The sequence below is a fragment of the Aspergillus thermomutatus genome, assembly GCF_002237265.1.
Source record: "Aspergillus thermomutatus strain HMR AF 39 chromosome Unknown NODE_26, whole genome shotgun sequence".
NCBI lineage: Eukaryota > Fungi > Ascomycota > Eurotiomycetes > Eurotiales > Aspergillaceae > Aspergillus > Aspergillus thermomutatus.
In genome coordinates, this window is record NW_020798074.1 from 130,604 (window position 1) to 156,233 (window position 25,630).

The 25,630-nt window shown below is 50.7% G+C and overlaps 5 protein-coding genes across 5 annotated transcripts; 3 read left to right on the top strand and 2 right to left on the bottom strand.

The window, feature by feature from the left end:
- Nucleotides 1-36: 36 nt before the first annotated feature.
- CDV56_108878 (alpha-L-arabinofuranosidase A) lies at nt 37-8,973 on the top strand (the record flags this gene model as incomplete). The annotated part of the gene is made up of 11 exons (XM_026762497.1): nt 37-130; nt 183-333; nt 383-2,750; nt 6,652-6,822; nt 6,880-7,335; nt 7,392-7,508; nt 7,555-7,744; nt 7,794-8,213; nt 8,261-8,415; nt 8,461-8,568; nt 8,623-8,973. The coding sequence occupies 11 exons, from the start codon at nt 37-39 to the stop codon at nt 8,971-8,973; spliced, it is 4,581 nt and encodes a 1,526-aa protein (XP_026617289.1).
- A 117-nt stretch (nt 8,974-9,090) lies between these two features.
- CDV56_109010 (putative choline transport protein) lies at nt 9,091-10,910 on the bottom strand (the record flags this gene model as incomplete). The annotated part of the gene is made up of 5 exons (XM_026762629.1): nt 9,091-9,191; nt 9,269-9,502; nt 9,575-9,849; nt 9,915-10,254; nt 10,316-10,910. 5 exons carry the CDS (start codon nt 10,908-10,910, stop codon nt 9,091-9,093), a joined length of 1,545 nt encoding a protein of 514 aa, XP_026617290.1.
- A 1,562-nt stretch (nt 10,911-12,472) lies between these two features.
- On the bottom strand, nt 12,473-14,177 carry CDV56_109059 (MDR family MFS transporter; the record flags this gene model as incomplete). The annotated part of the gene is made up of 5 exons (XM_026762678.1): nt 12,473-12,651; nt 12,709-13,030; nt 13,446-13,606; nt 13,654-13,965; nt 14,018-14,177. 5 exons carry the CDS (start codon nt 14,175-14,177, stop codon nt 12,473-12,475), a joined length of 1,134 nt encoding a protein of 377 aa, XP_026617291.1.
- Nucleotides 14,178-15,804: 1,627 nt separating this feature from the next.
- CDV56_109098 (pleiotropic drug resistance family ABC transporter) lies at nt 15,805-20,563 on the top strand (the record flags this gene model as incomplete). The annotated part of the gene is made up of 5 exons (XM_026762717.1): nt 15,805-16,415; nt 16,487-17,999; nt 18,053-19,546; nt 19,608-20,071; nt 20,140-20,563. The coding sequence occupies 5 exons, from the start codon at nt 15,805-15,807 to the stop codon at nt 20,561-20,563; spliced, it is 4,506 nt and encodes a 1,501-aa protein (XP_026617292.1).
- A 2,800-nt stretch (nt 20,564-23,363) lies between these two features.
- On the top strand, nt 23,364-24,773 carry CDV56_109173 (putative C2H2 finger domain protein; the record flags this gene model as incomplete). The annotated part of the gene is made up of 1 exon (XM_026762792.1): nt 23,364-24,773. One exon carries the CDS (start codon nt 23,364-23,366, stop codon nt 24,771-24,773), a length of 1,410 nt encoding a protein of 469 aa, XP_026617293.1.
- Nucleotides 24,774-25,630: the final 857 nt, after the last annotated feature.

Here is a 25,630-nt window from a genome sequence, read left to right on the forward strand (position 1 = left end):
GTATGTTCGTGTCCTCGTTGTTCTGCGATAATCATCATGGAGCCTTCAATAACCTTTGGTGAGCGAAACTCTGGACTACAGGTGGGAATGAGCCATGCTCCCATCACTGCAAACTTCTATTCCCAACCTGGTAAGTCATGCATCGATCATGACTGGGCTTCGCTCATGATTTCCCACCTCAGAAAGACCCGAGACACCGCCGAGTCCGTTATCTACTGTTCCCTTTCGTCGCGACCCGGACTTTGTTGAACGCGGGACACTACTTGACCAGATTCACGAGAAATGTTTGGCACCAGCATCTAGAACCGCACTGGTGGGCCTCGGCGGCGTGGGGTGAGACAAGTGCACCTAAAAGGAGTATACGAGTGCTGACACCGGAAAGGAAGTCGCAGCTTGCTATCGAATACTCTCATAGAGTCCGGGAACACTCCCCGGAAACGTGGGTTTTCTGGATCCATGCCAGCAACGCAGCTCGTTTCGAGCAGGGCTTTCGGGAGATTGCGGACCGAGTGAAAATCGCTGGCCGGAGGGATCCCAAGGCCAATATCTATCAACTTGTTCATGACTGGCTCCAGGATGGCCGAAAGGGAAGATGGGTCCTGATTCTTGATAATGTTGATGATGATCACTTCCTTCGTCGCGCGCCGTTGGTCAGTCAGGATCTAGCCGGGCGAGACAAAGATCGCTCGCTGGACCGGCCATTAGGGGCATATCTCCCCCAAAGTACGCATGGATCCTTGATAATGACTACACGGAATAGAGCCGTGGCGCTCAGAATGGTCGAAGAACGCGACATCATCACCGTGGACCCGATGGATAAAAACCACGCGCAAACACTTTTCGAGGCGAAGCTCGGGATACCGGAAAACCCAAAGGACATTATGGAGCTGGCAGCGGCACTCGAGTACATGCCACTTGCAATCGTCCAGGCAGCATCCTACATCAGGCAGAGAGCTCCCCGTTCCTCGGTGAAGCAGTATCTCCAACAATTGGAAAGCAGCGACTATAGAAAGCTGAGTCCCCTTGAGCATGAAGAGGGGCAGCTTCGCCGAGACTGGGAGGCCAGAAATTCTATCATTCGTACTTGGCAAATATCATTCGATCACATACTTCAGGAACGGCCATCAGCCGCAAATCTCCTGGCACTGATGAGCTTTTTTGATCGGCAAGGAATACATCAGAGTTTGCTCCAAGATTTCAGTCAAAGTGAAAGTAGCAATAACGACCAGGAAAGACACTCAGAAGCGGTCGACAACTGGAAGATGGACAGCGCAAACAGTCTGGTACGATCCGATGTGAACGACAGATTTGAGGATGATATCCGTACACTAAGGAACTTCTCATTCGTCACTGTGAACGCGGATGCTGCAAGCTTTCAGATGCATCGGTTAGTGCAGCTCGCCATGCAAAAATGGCTTGAGGCGCATGGACAGCTCGAAAGGTGGAAGCTAAGTTTCATCAGAAGTCTTGCCAGGGAGTTCCCATCGGGGGATTGTGGGGACTGGGGAAAGTGTCAAATGCTCTTCCCGCACACCAAGTTAGCAATGTTTCAGCAGCTAGATACAGAAGACTCACTGGCTATGTTGCTCCATAATGCAGCATCATATGCCATGATAACAAGGAACATGGACTTGGCGGAAGAGATGGCTGTTAAGGCGTTGAAGCTGAGAGAAAAGTTATTTGGCACTGAACACATTGCGACACTGATTAGCATCAGTTTACTGGGGTCGCTGCTGAATGGCCAAGGAAAGTCTGAGGAGGCAATTGTTCTACATCAACAGGCAGTAACGGGTTTTGAGAAGCTGCTAGGGGCCGACCACCACTGGGCAATCATGAGTTTGAGTAACCTTGGCTTCACACTGACTAGCCTAGGAAAACATGAGGAGGCCGAGGTCATGCTTCGGAAATCCTTAGCAGGGTCCGAGAAGATATTAGGGGCTGACCATTACACCACACTTTGGTGCATGGGCAACCTAGGAACAGTACTAGCTGCCCAGGGCAAGGACGTGGAGGCAGAGCTGTTGCAGAAACAGGTATTGTCAGGGATCGATAGGTGCTGGGGGGATCACTGTTTTCACTCTCTTACTAAAATGAACATTGTGGCCGCGTCGTTGAAGGAACAGAAAGGGCAAGTATATGGCAGCAGAAATCGGCAGCGGAGGGCCCTACTACCATGGTTTGCGAAAATGTCAAAGGTTGGTCATCGCGACGAGCTGATGACTACTAGCATGCTAGGCTCAGTGTTGAGAGACCAGGGGAAATACCGGGACGTGGAAGACTTCTGCCGGAAGATGCTGATAGGCTATAAGCAGAGGTTGAGGCCTGACCATCCGTTGATATTTACAGCTATGAACAACCTAGGCGTCGCCCTGTTGTGGCAGGAAAAGTTCCAGGAGGCCGAGATTCTGCTTCAGCAGGTACTGACTAGCTGTCAAGGAGTGTTAAATGACGACCATCCGGACAATTTGACAAGTCTTGATAACCTGGGCTCAGCACTTGCTGGTCAAGGAAAATACAAGGACGCTGAGGTGATGCACCGACGAGCACTGGCAGGGAGAGAGAAGATGCTTGGATCGGATCATCCCTACACACTGCTGAGTATGAGACACCTCGCGTACAATCTATGGGCCCAAGACCGAGATGTCGAAGCGATAGAACTCCTTCAGAATGGTGTTCGGCTCCAATGCCAGTCCCTTGGTCCTAAACATCCACAAACTATGGTTTCTATGACTGAGCTGCACGAATATCAGGTATGTTGCGGTGATCCCTTCTTGTTTGAGCAAGCCCTACCTCTAACAGTGTCATAGAGAGGGAGCCGTCGAACTCATCCCAAAATGAAGCCGCCCAATGGGTGTGTTGTATCTTGATAAGATTGTTTTGGAGTATTTGTTGGGTTTTCGTCAGTTTGGGATGGCTGATCGATTGAGTTATGATGATACAGTTACATTATTCTTGTTTGATCTGGCAGGTACTTCCCAAAGCCAGCAGCTGCTGTAATTCGAATAGCTTCAGGTCTTCCCAATTAGGCAATCGGGAGCCTTGTCAATATTTGCAACAATCTATCGTCCACCTAGGTGGCTGTGTGGTGACTGGAGAGAACATGACAAGAGGCGATATGTCGCCCTGTGACTTGTGAGTGAACCAGGGGCGAATGGCAATTCATGGTGAGTACCAAGGCAGCAACGAGACATGTTCCACTTCAATAATCGGCAAATTGTAACGGTGACAGAGTGGCTCGGTACACTACCTAAGCCACGAGTGCCACCGTCAGCCCAAGAAAACAGCGACGATTGGCTGATAGCTGAAACCTGGGAACCAGACAATCTTTCAGAGCATATTTTTCATTGGTTATTGTTATATTAATATTCATGATCATACTCAGCTGAAGCCACTCCGAGTGCTTCTAGTGGCACACCAGCCCCATCAAGCAGCGCTGGCGGCCGATTGTGGGCCACCGGACCCATCAATCTGGCAGGCGAGCGAATTTTGGCCAATGATGACCTCATTACCGACCGTCGGCCGTGGCTGGTTTGGTTGTTGCTGTAGGGCTGTAACCGGGCTGGTATTATTAGTAATATTGCCGTGGCTCAGCTCATGAAGGGCGGCTGTGGTTTCGAATTGATAGGTAGGTAGCTACCTAGGTAGTAAACTGGTAGGTATTCTTAGGCATGAAAAAAGCGGATTCTCTGAGGAAATGAAAATGTGTTGGTTCAATGAGGTTCTAGGCATCCCTGTTACCACTTACCAGAACCACGATTTGAACGGGTACCAATCGCTCGTGGGAAGCGATCCAGTTCCGCGGTCCGGAACACCAAATGATTGTGCCAGAGCTGGAGAACAAGGGGTGGATGGACAATTTTGAAGCCTGATCCCTGGATGAGTGAAGAATGGCTCGAATTGTTTGAGAAGTCAGTCGAATCGTGGAAGGATTCAAATAGTCAAAAGAACTAAAAAAAAACTCATTGGGGTGGTCATCTGTAGGAACTTGGGCCGAATCTTAGCTTGGCTAGTTCCTCTGATCCCTTCTCCTCCTTCTCCGCTTCTTCGTCCCTTTTCAGTTTTCAACCCCTAGCCACTGTTTGAGTCCTCATCTTCTCCTCTTATTTGACCCTTTCCCATCTCCTTATTGCCTATTCTCGAACCGTTGGCACTTGGCATTTGCTTAGGTACACTTTCTCCCCCGTTATTGGCTCTTCGTTGCGTAGATTTTCTTCTCGCAAACACTCGCGTCGTTGATTGTCATTATCCATACTAACTGTTTTACGTTCTTAACGTTGCAGTACATTCTTCCTCGCCATCATGAGTTCCAATGACTACTACGCTCATGGCAATCAGGGGCAGTAAGTGATGTTTGCCTCATTTCCGTCTATCATTCCCACCTCCCATAGTCCTTTTCGTTCATTTCCTTCCGGCTTGGTGTCTCGAAACTTCGCTGCGCCCTTCCTTCTTGGACTCTGTCGAAGACAGTCACGGAGCGCTTTGTGTGAAATCTTCCGCTGTCATTATCATCACGCCTTTTGTTCTTCGAAGGAATCGCTGTTGAAGAGGGCACTTGAGCAGGAAAGAACTGAAGAGATGATGCCACGATTTCTTCTCATGTCATGCTTGGATTTTGCGTTTGAAGTGAGTTTCTAATTTGGGTTGTGGATATAGGTACCCTCAAGCTCCCCAAGGTTATTACCCTCCTCAACAGGCGCCATACCAGCAAGGCTATCCCCCACAGCCGCAGCCGTATGCAGTACGTTGCAACCCAAGCGCATAATTACTGAGCACGAAGATCTGATATTTCGCCACAGCAACCGCAGTACATGCCACCGCAACAACCACAGCCTGCTCCTCAGAAGAAGGACCGTGGATGTCTAGGTGCTTGGTAAGCTCTACTCGTCTTGCTCGCTTGACCTGAGTCGCGGGGGATTTGATCTTTGCGAATCAGCTGCTAATGCTGCTCTTTCCCCTCTAGTCTTGCCACCCTCTGCTGCTGCTTCCTTTGCGAAGAGACCTGCGAGTGCTGCTTTGACTGTATCGAATGCTGCGAAATGTGCTAAGCCTCACGATCGATGACGTCGATAATCTTCCCACATCGCGTGCCGCTGGACCTGTAGACACGCGGGAGGAATGTCTTCCCTATTCATATACTCATTCGGTCCTTCATATCTATTACGATCTACATTTGGGATGTCCTCTTCGGTGTTTTCTGTTTCTACATATCTTTGTGTATGCCGCTTGTTCCGTTCATGAAATACGATCATCCAGGAATAGGTGCTTGCAGATGAGGATACCGATCCTTTAGTACGACGTTTTTAATTACTACGTGAACTTTCTCGGTCCGCTACCAACTCTTATCAATTAAATGGGAACTTCAGGCCGGAGTCCTAACCCGCTGGACCAGGGCATCTTGTGCATAGCCACAGCTGACTCTTGCGGTATCGACCTATGTTGGCTACAGCCTCATACCCTCCGGGTGTCAAACGCCAGCGAAAGAGTAATTTGTGATGCTCCGTATTGAGAGGCCAGCTCCTCAAGACCATGGTAGTTGACTTAATAGATTGCAATCCGATTGGACGACTCGGCAGTGCAGTGAGCATGATAGACTATAGGCATGATTGTTCCGATAGTTTGTCAAGACAGCGTCAGGCATGGATTCGGTGGTCAGTTGATTGTGCTTTGCTCTCCTTTCGCTTTCCGCACTGTGTACGAAGTCACGCCACTGAAATTGGTCAGAGCACGAAGATCTGACTCTTAGAGAGCCAGCAAGTGAAGTTGATGAATGGTGAAGAAGCTAGCATAAGGCGAAGCTGGACTTTGGACAAGACCGCAGAGGCCTCTTATGGATAACCACAACAATCAATCGAAACGCGAGGGGCTTTCGGGGCAACCCCTTGGACGGAGAAATGGAGTCCGTCTCCCCCCACATGGAGACTCCGCGAATCTCCTCATTCCTTCATGCATTGCTCATATCTAGACTAGTCATCATCTAAAGACAGAGTCTCCGATATTTCTCCAGGCTCCAGCACCATCTATTTAGCTTTTGGTTCTTGTCTCGCACATTCCATCGCAAGCAAAATGGGCCGTCGATGCGGGGGACTTCCGTCTGGGCCTTCCCTAACTCCTCCCTTGGTCAACGACGATTTAGACTACTGGGGATGAAGAGAGTTTATTTTCGTGCCAATATCCAGCCACAGGCACTTGTTTGCAGGAAGTATTGTGTATAAGTTCTATGGGACTTTCCTCAGTGTTTGAGCAATTCACGCCTTTGCCGAAACCTCTCAGATATACTGAAGCTGGTCGGCAGTGTCACGAATCTACCTGCTCGAGATGATTTAGCATCTGATCATGCAACCCGGCTAATTGCCGCTACGGACTTGGAAATGCCCTGACGATCACCCTTGTCCCCCTCATGGGATTTTGCCAGAACGGGAAGTTTGAAAACAGGAGCTTGCAGGCCTCTCGCTCTCATACCTTGCCATTCATGCAAGTTATGATCAGACAGAGCCCTTTTGTCGGGCCGACCCCACAGATGCAGCTTCAATTGAGGGGTAGAATTATGCTTGAGCAAGGAGACATCCTTCCCTGGCCCGCCATGGACGCATATATAATGTCACCGCGATCTGCAAGATCTGGCTCATAACCCTGCCAATTGACCAGGTATAGGACCTGCAGACAACAAACACAGCGTGTCTTCCTGCAGAGCGGAATACCATGGTGTTGTCCAAGTCTCTTCTCCTGTCGCTTCTGGCAGCGTGCACTGCCGCCGTTCAGATCTCCGTTGCGTCGTCCGGGGGCAATGTCACGACTAACTTGCAGTACGGCATCATGGAAGAGGTAATCCCTCATCGATCACCAGTAAGCTTTGACACAGATGCTAAATGATAAATGCAGGAAATCAACCACTGCGGTGAAGGTGGTCTCTATGCGGAGTTGATTCGCAATCGTGCGTTCCAGGGAGGTTCCAAGTACCCGTCAAACTTGGACGCGTGGACAGCTGTCAACGGAGCGACGCTGTCTCTCAAGAACCTCCCTGATCCCCTGTCATCTGCTTTGCCTACCTCGGTCAACGTTAAGGGCAGCAAGGGTCAAGCTGGTCTCACCAATCTGGGCTGGTGGGGCATCGATGTCAGACCCCAGACATACACCGGCTCCTTCTTTGTGAAGGGTGCCTACAATGGCAGCTTCACAGCTTCGCTCCAGTCTGCAAGTACAGGCAAAGTCTTTGCCAGTGCTAAGATTGCTTCGCATAGTGTTGAGGACGAATGGGTGCAGCACAGCTTCACCCTTGTTCCTCGTAGCGCTGCCCCAAATACCAACAACACTTTCTCCATCACTTTTGATACATCGGTTAGTATATCGAAAAGACAATGCGACAGGGATTTACTAACTCGGTCTATATCCAGAAAGCTGAAGACGGTGCGTTGGACTTCAACCTCATTAGCCTGTTCCCACCTACCTGGAACAACCGTCCAAATGGACTTCGGAGAGATCTGATGCAAGCGATGAAGGACTTTGGTCCGGTAAGAAATATTGTGTATTTTATGAGGCAAGTTGCTAACGACGCAGAAATTCCTACGCTTCCCGGGTGGTAACAATCTTGAAGGTGACACCATTGACGGCCGCTGGAAGTGGAATGAGACCATTGGTCCCCTCAAGGACCGTCCTGGTCGTGCCACTACTTGGGGGTATCAGGAGACCGGTGGAATGGGTCTGGTTGAGTACATGGAGTGGTGTGATGATCTGAAAATTGAGCCTAGTAAGTTATTTGCTGTCAGGAACATGACAATGCCTCTAACCAATACCAGTCCTTGCGGTCTGGGGCGGCCTTGCGCTCAATGGCGACGTTGTCCCCGAAGACGAACTTGATGTGTATGTGCAGGACGCCCTCAACGAGCTTGAGTTCCTCACCGGCTCCGTGGAGACCACGTATGGGGCATTGCGTGCTTCCGTCGGCCATCCCGAACCCTGGGTCATCAAATATGTCGAGGTCGGCAACGAGGATAACCTGAACAACGGACTGTCTTCCTACACATCCTACCGGTTTAAAGCTTTCTATGATGCGATCAAGGCCACGTACCCTGACATTACTGTCCTGGCATCGACCGTTGATATGACACTCCCTGGTGAGGCTGGTGGCGATTACCATCTGTACGATGTTCCCGACAACTTTGTCTCTCGCTTCGGCTTCTTCGACAACTACTCCGAGGACCACCCAATCCTGCTTGGTAATTATAACACAACCCAACCTATGGCTCTGGCTTACACTTGATAGGTGAAATTGCAGCGACGGAGTACAATAACGGAGTCGGAATTGACTGGAGCAACACACACTTCTCCCTCTACCCATGGTGGATTGGGTCCGTCGCCGAAGCCGTATTCCTTCTGGGTGCCGAAAGAAACGCCAACAAGATCATCGGAACGACCTACGTAGGTTGCTACACATCGTTGAATTGACCGAGACTAACGAAGTAGGCACCCTTTCTCATGAACCTGGATAACTACCAGTGGTCCCCCACTTTCATCGCCTTTAACGCCGACCCTGATCAGACAGCCCGCTCCACCAGCTGGCACGTCTATGATGTATGCTCCTCTCATTCGCAACCAATTCCACACCATTCATGCTAACCAGCATAGCTCTTCTCTCACACCCACATGACCAACACCCTCCCCACCAAATCCTCCGACAACTTCGGCCCCCTGTACTACGTCGCCGGTCTCGACAACAGCACCAACAGCCACATCTTCAAGGCGGCCGTGTACAACAGCACCGCCGACGTGCCGGTCTCGCTGACCTTTGACGGCGTCAAGGCCGGCACCGCCGCTGAACTAACCGTGCTGACTGCGCCTGACGCATTCTCCATGAACGCCGTGGGTGGTGCCAACCTGGTCAACAGCAAGGTGTCGACCCTGCAGGCCGGCAAACAGGGTGTCTTCAACTTCAGCCTGCCGAATCTGAGCGTGGCCGTTCTGAAGACCAAGGCTTAGAGGGGTGATCGCTACGTTACTCAGCATACTGAAAGGTGTAAAGGAGACCATTATGTAGATAGCGGTATGACTATAACACACCCACTCAAGCAAAATTAGGGAATTATCCATCTGCAATTACATCTCCAACCTCGGCCCATGGTAATGCCTCTTCGCGTACACGAACCAATTCACCACCCCCAGAAGCAACATCACAACCAACACAACAGACGCATAATCTACACCAGTTAGCCCCAACCCTCGCCCAAATCAAAAACAAACAACAAACGAGACGAAAAAGGGTTAAATGACATACTCATATTCCCCCCGGTAACCGGGAACGTCGTCGGAAACGTAAAGAAAACCGTAATCACCACCGCCCACACAATCGTCATCGCATTACATACGTACCCCACCACACGCGGGACCCTGAACGGCCTCGACGGCGGGAGATACTCGGGCGAGCGACGGCGGTAGATGAGCAAGGCCGCGGGGACAGCGAAGGAGATCTGCGCCACGACGACGGTGGTGCCTATGAAGGCGTTGAAGGCTGCGCTCGTTAGTTTCTATCTCCAGAGGAAGAGGGTTGGAGCTGGAGCTAGTTGCAACTGCGGACACGTACCTGTGGTCGAGCACACGTATACGATTCCGACGAGCAGGACGAGGAGACCGTTCAGGAGGAGGGCGTAGACGGGTACGTTGAGGGAGGGATGGACGGATGCGAGCCGGCGCGAGAAGAAGAGGGCATCGTCGCGGGCGAAGGACCAGGTGAGGCGGGATGCGGTCTGGTGGACTGCGGTGAAGGCGACGCAGGAGACGACGACGAGGGCGGCCATGAAGATTGTTGCGGCTGTTGGGGAGCGGGTGGCTTTTTCCCAGATGAAGTAGATGGGGAATCTGGACATGTTTTACGTCAGTGGCTGTGATTGTGATTGTTGGGGGCGCAAAAGGTAGAGACGCACCCTGTTGGCGAGGACAGGGATGACTCCACGTCGCGGTAGCTGTAGATGACCGCGATGGAAAAGGGGAACGCGGTGAGGAAGCCGACCACGACGGTTACCAGCACTGCCTTGGGGACGATACGTTCCGGCTCGAGACACTCTTCGGCCAGGTGGAGGGTGGCGTCGAGACCGGAGAGCATGAACTGCGGCGTGGAGAGGCCGGTCAGGAAGGAGATGCCGTTGGGCCAGCCGCCGGAGCCGTTGGCGAACTGCGTCCAGATGGCCCAGGAGTCGACCTCGGTGTGGGAGCGGGAGGGACAGGTGATGGTGATGGCGAGGAACGTTCCGAGGGAGAGGAGGACTGTTGGATGAGGATGTCAGCATGCAATTTACTTCGTAGACGGGAGGGAGGGGGGACATACAGCCCGCATTGTAAACCCAGAGGGTTTTGTTGGTGAGAAAGATGTTGTAGACAACCATGATGACGTTGAAAAGCTGATACACCAGAAAATAATGCCACGCGTGAGGCACATACTCAGGCTGCCAACGGATCACAACCGCCATGAGCGCCTGCGTTGCCGCCACCGCAATCGACGCCGCGAGCGTGATCCACGAGAACACGGCCGCGAGACCACTAAAGTACGACAGACTGCGGCTCCATCGCTCAGAAGCCAGAATAGAGGTGAAATGGTACTGTCCGCCAGCGGTGGGATAGACGCTGGCCAGCTCCGCGAGCGTGACACCCGTGCACAGCATGGCAACAGTGACGGCGACGATGCCGTAGAGCAAGGACACAGCGCCTCCAGACTGGACGGCAATAGCAAAGCTGGCGGCGATGGCGACCCAGCTGTTGGAGATGTTGTAACCCACGGCGATGATGCTGAGGATGCTGAACTTGCGCTTCATGGGCATGTCCGGCAGGCCCATGACGACCTGGCCGGTGGCCAGTTCGATCTCGGGGGGTCCATTGTCGTGTGGTTTGGAATACGAGGCTGTCCTTTTGGTTTCTGTCTCCATAATGGATTGGAAGATGTACGATGAAGCGTGGTGGAAGCCCAAGGGACGAGGAGGCCAGTGACTTCTATATGGACTACGAGTCACGCCTCCTCAAACAACCCCTCAACCCTATCGCCGCCACATCATTGAGATCCATAACCTGACAGGATAGGCGCATCCACTGATGTGAGTTAGAGTGATAAAGATGATCTAACCCTTACCAACATCCCATTATGCAATGGCTGATACCATTTGACCAGGTCAGATAGCCAGCAGAACGATGTCGGAACGCCCTATCGAATTCCGAGCCTGTTATCAACGCGCTCTCCAACAAGCTTTGCCTGCATGGCAGAAACTCCAGTTACTATCTCAACAAACGCAGAAAAGAGTGGATCGGACGGAACGAAGCGGAATTCAGCCTGTCGCCTGAAAAAGGATCATCAACGATTTTGCGGGGGAGCATAAGGGATGGCGAATTCGGACGGCAACTACTGGCTCAACGACAGCTGCAGGTCTGGACAAAAGCCAATTTCCCCGCAAATTCAGGGTTGGTCCATGGGGTCGGCATCAATGGTCAAGCCAGCCGTGGATTTGCTCGCCCAAACTTAGCTTCAGGGCTACGGTTTGGTTCCGAGTTTCCATCCCAATTGACCCGTCGTGGCTATTCAAGAGATTCAAGAGAGCCAGCTAATTTTCCGGAGGAAAGGGATACGCCGTCTGATAAAATGTGGAGAGCGGGTGCATTATCTTGATCTTGAATCAATCGATATGTCAGTCGCCCAGCTGTTGAATGAATACTTGGGATGTAGATACCACATGGACGTTCTTTCAACTTTGCCACCGCAAGACCCATCCTTATCTGGGTAAGGCGAGTTATGTGGACAACGGACCAATACCTATCCATTGCCTATAGATCTACAGAGTACAGAGTACAGAGTACAGACCTATAAAGGCTCATCTTTCCTTCAGTGGAATACGTCAATTGAGGCATCATCTCCGAAGCAACGTGGATGCGGGGTTACCACGCCTTCGGGATTGCTCCGCAGAGCGGAATTGGACCTTTCCGCCGTTCTGATATCACCTTTGTGATGCGTAAATGGACTTGCACTCGAGCTTGTGAACAAGTGTACTCCATACCTATTCTTGGCGACTAGCCTCATACATGGCTACAAGCGTATTTATCCTCTCTTCACATCCGAATGGATCTTGAACCTTGTTTCCCAATCCAACGAAGCCTCAGCTAGTCAACGACGTACTGCAGAAGGCAGAACCTACCTTTTCCCCTGCATCGTCTATGTAAGATATGATAGCCCGGTATAAAGTATTGGTGGTTTTACCCCGGAGGACGCTCCAAGGATCATGCGGAGCTCCCCCGTTGCAACCCCTTGCCCTTGGAAAACAAAGCAGCAAGGGTCGCGATAAAGGCGAAGCTGGCAGATGCAAGAAAAGATAATCTGATACCTCTGTAGTAAACCAGCCGTGCAGCCATCTGAATGTCAGGGGGTAGGTCGCGTATGGCGGAAACGGAGTGTCGAACTTGCTCGATAATCTATCACAATATCATTCCAGGGTCAGCCAATGCTTCATGTCTCACTGATGCTCCATTTGAGGGGTGTTACTTTCTGTTTGTCTGGTATTCCACTCAAGGCCTTCGAAAGGCCTGAGCGTAAGGTATTTTGAATAATGGTTGAAGTAATGGCAACGCCCCAGACAGTCCCTAGAGACCGAATCAGGTAGACAGTGGATGCAGACACCGCGTGATCTAATCGAAATTAATTAAGAGCCCGGAACCTCCAATGAGGTAGAGCCCTCAACTTACCGGTGTGGTCAAATGCAGCGAGAAACGTAAACAAGATTCCGGGGTAGACAATCCCCTGGCCAAGACTGGCTGGAATCACGTAGGTGAGGTATTTCCACCCAGCATCGTGGAATTGGATAGACATCACGAGCAGATTTCCAATGCACATCAGTAAGCACCCTGCACGCACAAGGTATGCCAATCTGCCCCAGCGGGACATGACGACGCCAGAGATCAGACCGCCAATCGGAGTGGCCAAAGAGGGAATGGCTAATCTTGCCCCGGCTGTGGTAGGCATGTCTAGCAGGATCACCTGAAATAGGAGAGGGAGAGTGAAGAGAAACTGCCTCTAGTTAGCTCCAGCCAAGCCAAGCCAGTAGCAGGGGTCCACTCACTGCATACGCAGCCATTCCAACACAGACATTAGCAATTCAAGTGGACACAGGCATGATCCCCCGGAGCATCCTTGACGGGATCAGAGGAATTACCAGTGTCTTCGCTTCAACGACCATGAACAGGCCCAAAAGGATCAAGCTGGCCACCAGTGAGAGTATGACCCAAATGCTCAACCATGGAAGCTCATTTCCGCCCAGACTCAGGCCAAGAAGTTAGCTTAAAAGGCCAAGAATAAGCAGCAGAGCTCCCGATAGATCGACATGTCTCAGTATCACCCGAAAACTCTGCCCTTGTCCAAAAGTTTGGCTATACCGCGGAAGATGCAGAACAAGATGGCCTGTAATCAATGCAAATAGCCCTACCAGAACCTGCACTAAAAAGCACCATCTCCATCCAATCGTATCGACAATCGAGCCACCAAAAGACACACCACAGATTGAGCCGAAGCCATGCATGCCATTTTGCAGAGCCTGGTACATATCCCAACGTCGGAACGGGATGAGATCGGAGTTGACGATTGTAGCTGGACAGTGTGAGTGCTGTCCTCCAGCTCAAGATGATGCGACTTACCCATAGTCATTAGACCTCCACCGCCAATTCCCGTCAAAGCCCTCATCATATTCAGCAAGACAATATCCCTCGCAACACCACAACCCAAACAACCAATGACGAATGTGATGGTGGCGGTGAAAAAGGACACTCTCCTACCAAATATATTCGAAAAGCGACCGTACAGAGGTTGAAAGGCGGTGCTAGTGATGAGATAAGAGGTTGTGAGCCACGACGCAGTGTTGGCGGCGTTGAATTCCGAGCTAATCACTGCGTACGCTGATGCCGTGATGGTGCCATCGAATCCGGAGAGGAAGACATTCGACATGATAGCTGATAATGACCGTGAGTTCCAGCTTCAGTGGTTTCTCGCTGTTGTGCTTACCGATCTGAACCCAAAGAAAGCCTTTGGGTGGTACCCAAGTTTCGTCCGTCGAGTCCAGCAGCGTCCGGTCCTCGCATGGGGCTGACAAGGTTGATTCAACATCATCAAATTGATCTATCACCGTTGCACTGTCTGCAGCAGAACATGCAGGAGATGACATGACGGGTTTAGGTAGCTGCTGTGATCCAGAAAATATATGCAGCGTGTGGGCAGGAGTTCGACAGTATTCGTTTCCAAAGCATTCGTGTCCGAATTGAAAACAACAACGTCGTCTCGATGTCGTCAAGCTCAAAGAGAAATTCATGCCTTTGAAGACAAAGCATTGATGGTTTTGAGCCCATTAACATCGATAAGCACGAAATCGAGCTCCACTATTAAGCCATGCTGCCAAGATCGCTTAATGTTGATCCTCATCGGAGTCTATAAAAGGAAAAGGCTGCCTTTCTCAGGAGAGGCGCAAAAGATGTGCAAAAATTGACAGGATAGATACTCACAGCGCGCTTTCTGTACCAAAAAGTACATAAAATCGCTACAATGCATCGTTACTTGATTTGAGTGTATGCAGAACAAGCTGAGAACGACTGGACACAGCTAATACAAGAGATCAGTCCAGATTGTGTCACTCGTCATATCAGCAAGCATAGAGGACCGATCGAACAAGGCATCATTGCTGGACGAAGGAGGTGAGATCGACTCTGCTTGTCCAATATACTGGCAGCACTGCAGGACTCTATGTTGTTCTCTTCAACCTCAGATCAGACTGCCCTCAAGTTTTTGCTAGTAGTAGGACCATAGGTAGCTGCCCGAAACAAGACTATTACCTAAAGGGGTTAGTATGTAGTAGCCCTGCTCGGGTGAATTTGCGAATACGCACACAATACGAAGCCAATCAGCAGTCACGGAAACTTCGCCATGGACTGCAGCCCGGAGCAGCAATTGCTGTTTTGAGGGCTAGCGCTATCCTTAGTCCTAATGTGATTAAATATCCGATGTTCATGTTCTGTGGGAGGCCATTGCTCATGGGTTCACATGTGAAGTAGAGAGAGGGATTTAGATATGCTTCCGCTTCTGATGGTTAAGCTCCTATAACTCTGTACTGCTGAGCAGTTATTATGCTGCACCCATTGGCTGTTTGTACACCGGATCCCAATTCCAAGTTCCATGTTGATACTAGGTACTAGTAACTAATTACCCCAGAAATCGTGGACGGGACCCCACTACTTTAGATCCGGGCACCGAAGTTGACGGAACCCACATGACCCATGATAAATTTGCTGACTTGCCAAGATGGTTCGATGTCCCTCTTGTTGACTTCTGAGTGGCACTGAGTGGCACTGACTGGTGGGCTGACTGTCATGGAGTCATGCTATGATGCTGATGATACCTTAGCTGGAGGGTCCGACCATAGCCAGAGTCGCGTATTCGGCCTCGCTTTGATCCTATTCCTGACTATTCTTCTCATCGGATTCTCTTCTGTTTATGCTTCCCGGGCTCGGATATCTTTCTATCCGCTCTCCGTGCTTGGGTTGTGGTTGTGTTTCCTGGGTAGTGACATCCATGGATGCCACCTGTTTACCTGATTATCTCCCAAGGATGGCTTGTTTATCGTTCGCTCCTTCCTTTCACTCCCCTATTCAGCCATCGCGCTTGATTCTTTCTACTAGCTTCCTCTACTGATTCGTCGCGAGGGTCGAGACGCGGCATATTTTAGTCCCTCATCGTCTTCTTTTTTCCTGTCATGACCAAATAGTATAGTCATCTGGGACGTTTGTGTGAATCTTGCGGTGATGGCGATGCAACCGGCCCCTCCAGCTCCTTTCGGGGCGGCGGCTGTCTCGTCAAGTGCGGGACAGGAAGTCGAAAGTATCATCCGGCGGCAAACAAATCATGCTGAAGAAGATCGCATCGTGGAGACGCCACTGGGAGAGAAGGCAGACAGTTCCGACACTGCGGGGGCAGATTCCGATGACGGCATTGATCAGGAAGGGCACGAAAAGATTACTGCTCTGGCGCGCAGCCTCTCGCATATATCCCAAAAGAGTGCTACCGAAGACCCAACCAACACCTTCCTCAACCCCTCCAGCGACCCCGAGCTTGACCCCAATTCCGACCAATTTAATTCGCGCAAATGGATGAAAAATTTGTTGCACATTACGTTGCGCGACCCAGTTCGATACCCCCGTCGTACCGCAGGCGTCTCATTTCGCAACCTGAATGCCTATGGTTACGGAACGGCAGCCGACTACCAGGCCGATGTAGCCAACATGTGGCTCAAAGGGTTCGGATGGCTCCGAAATATTCTCGGATGTGGAAACAAGGTTCGCATTGACATCTTGCGCAATTTTGAGGGGTTTGTTCGCAGCGGCGAAATGCTTGTTGTGCTTGGCCGGCCAGGAAGGTAAGCCAGGGTCCTTTTTCTCAAATGGAGAAAAAAACGTCTCGGTTGGCCCTAACTGTTCGTGCACACAGTGGTTGCTCAACCTTCCTCAAGACGATTGCTGGAGAAACTCATGGTTTATGGCTGGATGAAGGAACCGACATTCAATACCAGGGTATCTCGTGGGATGAAATGCACAGTCGCTTCCGCGGCGAGGTCATCTATCAGGCGGAAACCGAGATTCATTTTCCACAGCTCACTGCAGGCGAGACCCTGCTTTTTGCCGCCCATGCTCGAGCGCCAGCAAACCGTTTCCCTGGTGTTTCCCGCGAACAATATGCAACGCATATGCGGGACGTCGTCATGGCCATGCTGGGCCTAACCCACACGATGAATACACGGATAGGAAATGAATACATTCGAGGCGTCTCTGGAGGCGAGCGAAAGCGGGTCAGTATTGCTGAGACTACCCTCTGCGGCAGCCCCCTTCAGTGCTGGGATAACAGCACCCGAGGTCTTGATAGCTCCACAGCTCTGGAATTTGTCAAGAACCTTCGCTTGTCCACAGATTATACAGGGTCAACAGCTATAGTAGCCATCTACCAGGCTAGTCAGGCCATTTACGACATATTTGACAAGGTTATTGTGGTCTATGAAGGCCGCCAGATATATTTCGGCAAAGCCAGTGATGCGAGGCGCTTCTTCATTGACATGGGGTTTGATTGCCCGGACAGGCAAACTACCGGTGACTTCTTGACATCTCTGACGAGTCCTTCCGAGAGATTGGTCCGGAAAGGGTTTGAAACCCTCGTCCCGCGAACACCTGATGAATTTGCTGCTCGGTGGAGGGAAAGCGCGGAGCGGCAACAGCTCCTGGCCGACATTGAAGCATTCCAGAATGAGTTTCCGTTGGGTGGCAGCAAATACGAGGAGTTCACTGTCTCTCGCGCAGCGGAAAAGGCCAAAGGTACCAGAGCGCCTTCGCCCTACACTCTTTCGTACCCGATGCAAATTCGTCTGTGTCTCCGCCGAGGCTTTCTTCGTCTCAAAGGTGACATGAGCATGACTCTGGCAACCGTCATTGGCAATAGCATCATGGCATTCATCGTCTCCAGCGTGTTCTTCAACTTGGACGAAACGACAAACAGTTTTTTCTCCCGTGGTGCACTCCTTTTCTTCGCAATCCTGCTGAATGCCTTTGCAAGCTCCCTAGAGATTTTGACGTTGTGGCAGCAACGGCCGATTGTAGAGAAGCATGACAAATACGCACTCTATCATCCTTCAGCGGAAGCCATCAGTTCTATGATTGTTGACTTGCCGTCCAAGTTTCTGGTTTCCGTGGTGTTCAATATAATCCTTTATTTCATGACCAACCTCCGTCGAACCCCGGGACATTTCTTCGTCTTCTACTTGTTCTCCGTAACAACCACTCTGACCATGTCCAATATCTTTCGCTGGATCGGAGCAATCTCTCGATCGATGGCGCAGGCCATGGTGCCCTCCTCTATTTTCATGATGATTCTTGTCATCTACACAGGCTTCACGATTCCAGTACGGGATATGCATCCGTGGTTCAAATGGCTGAACTACTTGAATCCGATCGGTGTAAGTTCCGTCTCCTTGCTTCAGCATCTTAGGCTCAGCTAAGCAGAAGATAGTATGCATTCGAGTCTCTCATGATCAACGAGTTCAGTGATAGACAATTCCCTTGCGCTCTATATGTGCCCACTGGCCTAGGTTACGAGAACGTTCCTCTTAGCTCAAAAATTTGCTCTCAGAAGGGCGCCGTAGCTGGACAAGACTATGTTGACGGTGACGCATTCATCAATACTTCATATCGGTATTACAGCTCGCATCTCTGGCGGAATTACGGCATTATATTAGGTTTCTTTTTCTTCTTCCTAGCTGCCTACATCATCTGCAGCGAGTTGGTCCGTGCCAAACCCTCCAAGGGAGAAATCTTGGTTTTCCCTCGAGGGAAGATACCTGCATTTGTCAAGAAGGCCCAGCGCGATGGTGATCTGGAAGGAGCTCCGATCTCAGAGAAGCAGCAGCTTGAGAATGCGGGCCATGACAGCACCGCTGCAATCGTCAAGCAAACCTCGATCTTCCACTGGCAAGACGTATGCTACGACATCAAAATCAAAGGAGAGACACGCCGTATCCTGGATCATGTCGATGGGTGGGTCAAACCAGGAATGTTGACAGCATTGATGGGTGTGACTGGGGCTGGTAAAACGTCCTTATTGGACGTCCTGGCTAATCGTGTTACCATGGGTGTGATCACCGGCGAGATGCTAGTTGACGGCCGCATGAGGGATGACTCCTTTCAACGTAAGACTGGCTATGTTCAACAGCAGGACTTGCACTTGGAAACCAGTACTGTCCGCGAGGCTCTTATCTTCAGTGCTACACTCCGGCAGCCAGCTAGCATACCGCACAAAGAGAAGCTAGCCTATGTCGAGGAAGTAATCAAGATGCTAAACATGGAAGAGTACGCGGAGGCTGTTGTTGGAGTTCTCGGTGAAGGTCTTAATGTCGAGCAGAGGAAGCGGTTGACGATTGGAGTCGAAATTGCGGCCAAGCCCGGCGTGCTTCTTTTCTTTGACGAGCCTAGTTCCGGTCTTGATAGCCAAACAGCCTGGTCAATCTGCACTCTGATGCGGAAATTGGCGGACCATGGGCAGGCCATTCTCTGCACCATCCATCAGCCATCGGCCATTCTGATGCAACAGTTTGATCGCCTGCTCTTCCTCGCCAAGGGCGGGAAAACGGTATACTTTGGCGAGTTGGGTCCCAACATGGAGACCCTCATCAAGTACTTTGAGAATAAGGGTTCTCCCAAATGTCCCAAGAACGCTAACCCTGCCGAGTGGATGTTGGAAGTCATCGGTGCAGCTCCCGGTTCTCATGCGGACCGGGACTGGCCGGAAGTCTGGAATAACAGCCCGGAACGAGCTCAAGTACGTGCAGAGCTAGCACAGATGAAAGAGGACTTACTACAGCGACCTCCGCCCACTCGGACCAAGGAGTATGGTGAGTTCGCTATGCCTCTCTGGGCGCAGTTCCTTGTTTGTCTTCAGCGCATGTTCCAGCAATACTGGCGAAGTCCATCGTACATATATTCAAAGGCTGCAACGTGTATCATTCCGGTGAGTGACACTCCTTCCTGAGCCACGATGAAGCCGTGATGTCTGACTATCAGCGCCCCAGCCCCTATTCATCGGCTTCACGTTCTGGCGGGAGCCGACCAGTTTGCAAGGCATGCAGAATCAAATGTTCGCTATCTTCATGCTGCTAGTCATCTTCCCCAACTTGGTTCAACAGATGATGCCGTACTTTGTGACTCAGCGAGCCTTATACGAAGTGCGCGAACGACCCTCCAAGGCGTACTCGTGGAAGGCGTTTATGCTCGCGAGCATCCTGGTCGAATTGCCCTGGAACATTCTAATGGCCGTGCCAGCATATTTCTGCTGGTATTATCCGATCGGCCTCTATCGCAATGCGTATCCAACAGACAGCGTAACTGAGCGTGGTGGCACGATGTTCCTGTTGATTCTTATCTTCATGATGTTTACATCCACGTTCAGTTCGATGATCATTGCAGGCATTGAGCAGCCAGAGACGGGTGGCAATATCGCACAGCTGTTGTTCTCGCTTTGTCTCATTTTCAATGGGTGAGTGGATCCCCTCGAAGTATGAAGAAGACAGCTACGACTGGACTTCTTGCTAACATTTGACTTAGTGTGCTAGCGAGTCCGACGGCCCTTCCGGGCTTCTGGATTTTCATGTACCGGGTATCACCATTCACGTACCTTGTGTCCTCCGTGTTGTCAGTGGGTCTAGCTGGGACCACCGTCGAGTGCTCTGACATCGAGATCCTCCACGTTCCACCCCCGCAAGGTCAGAATTGCTCGAGCTTCCTGGATGCATATATACAGATGTCTCGTGGCAGGTTACTTAACCCGGAGGCCACGGCGAATTGCCAGGTCTGTCCAGCGGCGGATACGGATACCTTCCTGGCACAACTGAACATCAACTACTCGGACCGCTGGCGCAATGTGGGACTGTTGTTCGTGTACATTGTGTTCAACATCTTTGCCGCGGTCTTCCTGTATTGGCTCGTTCGGGTGCCCAAGAAAAGGTCTCGCAAGATCAAGGAGGAGTAGGAGAGGAGCCTGACTTATTCGCATTCTTTACCTGTGCTTCTTCCGATGTATATGTACCTTGCATGACTTGCAGCACTGTCTTTGGCTAGAGGCTTTATACTGCAGTTTATATACACGGCTGATATGATAGATGAATATATGATTTGGCACCAAGGCAATGAACAGTTCATGTTTGGGTTAGACAGGACCGCTATCCTGAATCAGGGATGTAATTATAGGAGAATCTGTGTGCAGCATACACTGAAATTGAAGCACCCACACAGGCTTCAAAACCAGACACATAAAATAATCTCGGCGCGAGAAGTTGCACCTTATCATTTCATTTGTCCTTCATGGACGTCAAATGCAAGCCCTCAAGCATAACATACCTTCCATGAGAATTCTTTGTTAAGCCACAAAAATAGCGACTGAACTAATAACAAATGGCAAGATAGATTGTCTGGATGCTTTGATGATATCAGGGAATACAGAATCGAATTCTGATTGGAGACATTGTGTGTGTGTGTGTAGACTGCCAGAGGTACACCACAGATTGCCAGCACGAGACCTGGATCACGATACTTAGATTGTCCTTGGAATGTGAAACAATATCAATCTCGCATGCAGCAAGATAGCGTAAATCAGACTTTGATGATCACATCAATGACCTTGGGACAAGCCTCAATCTGTCATGAATTCGAGTCTTGTATTCTCCATGAAGATCTTAGGATATGACTTGGTGGGTTTCCTATTCAGGGAAATATCCAGTCTGAATCTCTACTCCTAGGTGTGTGAATACAGGAGGGACAGAGGAGGTATACAATCAATGAGACAAACCCTAACTGAATAGTGACCTAACAGTCGGTATGGAGTAGTATTGTCAGTTGAACATAGCTGTCAGAACTACCTACTGCATCTATCTTGTGATATCTCATCATTCATTATGTCAACTGCAAGAGAGTCATCAGAGAACTTCCTGTCCAGTGTAGATAGTCACATGACAAGAGGTCAGTTTGTGCCTTGTCAGGCTCAATCCACCATCACCACCGCAGCAATGTTTGGCTACAAATTCCTGCTTTCAACTTGGAATGAACACAGCCCCGAAGCTTCAGATGTCATGCTGTGCCAGCATGTCAATCCTCTCCGACTTTATTCTGAAGACCACACTAGACTGTGATGTAGAACGACGTTGTTGAGGCTTGGAGCAGAAACTCAAGAAAGTGTGGAGTCAGCAAATTCGACTAAGGGAGATCAACAGGGTAAGGACTTGTTCCCTTGGCACAGCCGCACAAAGATGATGTTGATCCTTGTACTCCGTAAATGGCATTCTGTTCATCTGTGATGCACAAACGAGGAGATAACGGCAGTTAGCACCCTGACAGGTAGGCTGAATCTTAGCGTGTCGGCGACATGAGCGCCCAGAAACTGCGAAAAACGGGAAGGAGAAAAAAGAAAAAGCAAACACAGAGGAAACGAGGAATCTGGACCGGAAGGCAACCACAGTGAGCCACTTGACCGAGATATGATTGCGATGGTCCTGCGTTTTTTCCTGATCCAGTCAAGCACTCGCACTGTCCTCGAGTCATGAGAGAGGATTTGGCCCCCGCTGTCATCCCGGCCCCAGCGAGCTAATGCAGTTCCTGGACCTTTTCTGGTATCCAACAGGACGACCAACACCGCCTATCGCTGGGGCTGATGTCTTCTCTCACTGGTTGTGGTTGCTTTTTGTTGCGGTCTGCCTCTCTCTCCGCCATGAATCCGTTGGGCGCTGGGCAACAACAGGGCAAAAAAAAAAAAAGCAAATCACCCGCGGGTACTAACGTGCTTGACGGTGGCGACTGCAAGTCGGTTGCAATCTCTCCTCATCAAATACTGAAGCGGGCTGTGAGCCGTTCTTGCATGCATAGTGGAAGGTGGACATGCGATATCTACTGAAAAAGATGGTTTGAATTTCCATATGGATCTTCGAGCGCTAAAGTGGTCTATCTGGCATCCACAACACAGTCGTTCAAACTAATTTAGATTATGGTTTGGTGTCATTATTGATGAAAGCGCTCGCCGCTGACGCTGCTGAGCCATGTCCGAGCCTGACCGACACTGACTCGGAGGGCTTCCCCAGGTGGGACTGGAAAAGCCCTCGAGAACCAATGAACCATGTTGACCCTAGTCCCATGTGTCTGAGTCCTCCAACCACGAGCACTACATCTCTGATCCCGGTATCTTTCCATCTCTTGCGGCCGATGGGTCTTACTCTTTCCGGCGGTCACTCAGGGGTCTCACCGTCTTACAGACAGAAGATGCTGACGATAAAGAAATTGAGAAGCAAAAAAAGGGGGTGGGTGAGAAGTTAATCATCTTCAACGGATCAACCCAACTCGACACTCCATGTGGTCAACTACTGTCCACCAAATGACCATCTTCCCTGGGCCCCGCAGGGGCTTTGCGACTGGTCCTGTCATCTAGGGTGGTTCCTTTCCCAATCGACCCATACCCGCGGTGACAAATGAGAGTCGAGCTGCTTTGGGGACACGAACGACCATGTCGAAGGGTTATTCTTGCGGCTCAACTCCACCAAATCAGAGGATGGCGCGGTTTATGCTCTGGAGGTGCTGTGTCTTGCCCTCCTGCGCCGCCCCATTGACTACTCCTGCATAGTGCATGACGCATATATCTTGCTGGGTTGTAACTTCCTCGAGCTGAAAATGGATGCCCCTATCGTTCGAGAGACTATAAAGAATCAAAGTCGTCTCTTGTCTGTGCTTGTGTCTCCCATGTCCATACTCGGTCCAAGGACGAACAGGCCCTTGGACGTCCTTCAAAAATGCAGTCAAACGCTTATGCCGACATCCCTCCCATCACGCTCGGTAATCGTGCATCATTTGAAGATTACGAGCTTTACCCTTCCTCTGACCCTTGCCCCGATCCAGCCTTCTTTCCGAACGCAGCTCAATTCCAGCTGCAATTGTCCCAGTTCCAGGACATTCCTAAGACTCATTACTTCCCCACGTTTACGTCCTGGACCGACGGACCTTTTTCCCCGCACATTTCCGGTCCTCTGTCGTTGACGGAGACAGGTCTTCATCCTGTTCTCCTGGGACAGAATCGCTTCGCGTCACCTTGGAGCAGCGACTACTCCTCAATTTCTGGCGCAGAGAGCCCTGGCAGCAGCTGTGATGGGAGCTTTGCGCAGAGCAACATGATGGAATCCTACCCATCCCCACCCTACGCCTATGACGATCTGAGAAGTTCCTCAGCCAAGGCAGGAGGATATTCCTCGCCAGTGATGTCCGTCACTAGCTCGGTCGCATTGCCTCAGATACAAACCTATCCTGACCCTGAGCCGATGGTGGAACCATCCCTTCCATTAACTGCGCCAGCTCAGTCGTTTGTTTACGAGGGAAACAACTTCTCTGAGGGAGCAAAAGCCGCGGCAGCTCAAGCTCATCCTTGTGGCTTGGATAGTATGTCGAGTCGCAAAACCCCTCCGCCATCCCTTCGACGACGAAAGTCTCACTGCACCCCTCAAAAACAGTCATCACCCAACCGCGTCACCAAGAGGAAGACTCGGGTCAAGTCACGCACTAAAGCGGCGTCAGCCTCGAAACAACCCCCTGCCAAGTCAGCGACCAAGGGCCCGTCACCACCAAGCCGCGTTTTCGTCTGCAGCTTCTCACGCTACGGCTGCACAAGCACATTTGTCTCCAAGAACGAATGGAAGCGACACATTGCCTCACAGCACGTCCAACTCGGCTTCTTCCACTGCGACGTCAGCAACTGCAACGGCAATCACAAACCCAACAACAAAAACACCTCAACTTCCACCCGCAACCACCACGACCGACCCGTCCGCCAAACGAACGACTTCAACCGCAAGGACCTCTTCACCCAACACCAGCGCCGCATGCACGCACCCTGGGTTCTAGCGGGCCGGGCCGAGGCCGCCACCGAGCAGGAACGGCAAGCCTTCGAGGCCAGTCTCGAGGATGTCCGCGCCCGCTGCTGGCACGAGCAACGCAAGCCGCCACAACAAAGTTCCTGTGGATTCTGTGGGCACAATTTTTCCGGCCCGCACAGCTGGAATGACCGTATGGACCATGTTGGACGGCATTTCGAGAAGGATGAGACTCCTCTCGAGGAGGCCGAGGATATCGCCCTACGGAACTGGGCTATCAGTGAACGCATCATCCAGCGTGATAGTAAGGGGAAGTGGGTGCTTACTGCTCTATGCTGATGAATCACCTTTCTTGTTCTTCGAACCATTCGACCACTTTTCATTTTAATGACTTTGTTTTTCTTTTCTCTTGTCTTGGGTTGATGAACTTGGCGTACCTTGCATGCACCTCTTTAACCACGCTATACCCCCCAGGTTATATAGAAGGACTGGACCGGCTTGATGACTAACGATGGATATCCTGCATTGCTATGATGGACTTTTAACATATGGATGTGCTTACTGCGTACATAATAATGAGCTTTTGGACTTTTCTACTTGATGCCCTCGCTCGTAGTAATGTTTAATGATCCATCAATCAAGTAGCTGCACAAAACACTAGTATTCTCATGATCTGATCATGAGATAAACTTGGTTTTTTGTGATGAGATTGAGGTCTGTGATGCATCGTCGGTAGTGGCTCGTCATAGGGAGAAATGGCTTGTTGAGGGAAAGGCTTCCCGAGGCCGCTTTGAATCAAGACACTATCTGCTGTAGAGGCGTAGTCACATACGGGAGATGGGGAATATCAGAGCACGATTGCAGGATGAACCAGGTTACCAAGTTGGAAGTCCTGGCTACATGCAGCATCGGAGCTCTCCAAAGCACTAGCCGACAGTAACTGCAGTCGGTAGGTAGAGCATAGTCAAAAGGGAGGGAAAGAAAGGTGGACTGAGAGAGTCGTTTCTGAGACAAGGGACTGCAGGTCAAGTTGCAGAAGAAGTAATGGAGAGACAAGAAAGAGATGATACGCTACTCTTGGGTTACACACTTTGCATTTGACTATCAGCAGATACCACTGGGTTGAGCCAATTTGGACTTGAGTCATCTGTTGTGGACAGTCCCCATCTGCTGTCTTAAACGTCTCCTATGTGTTT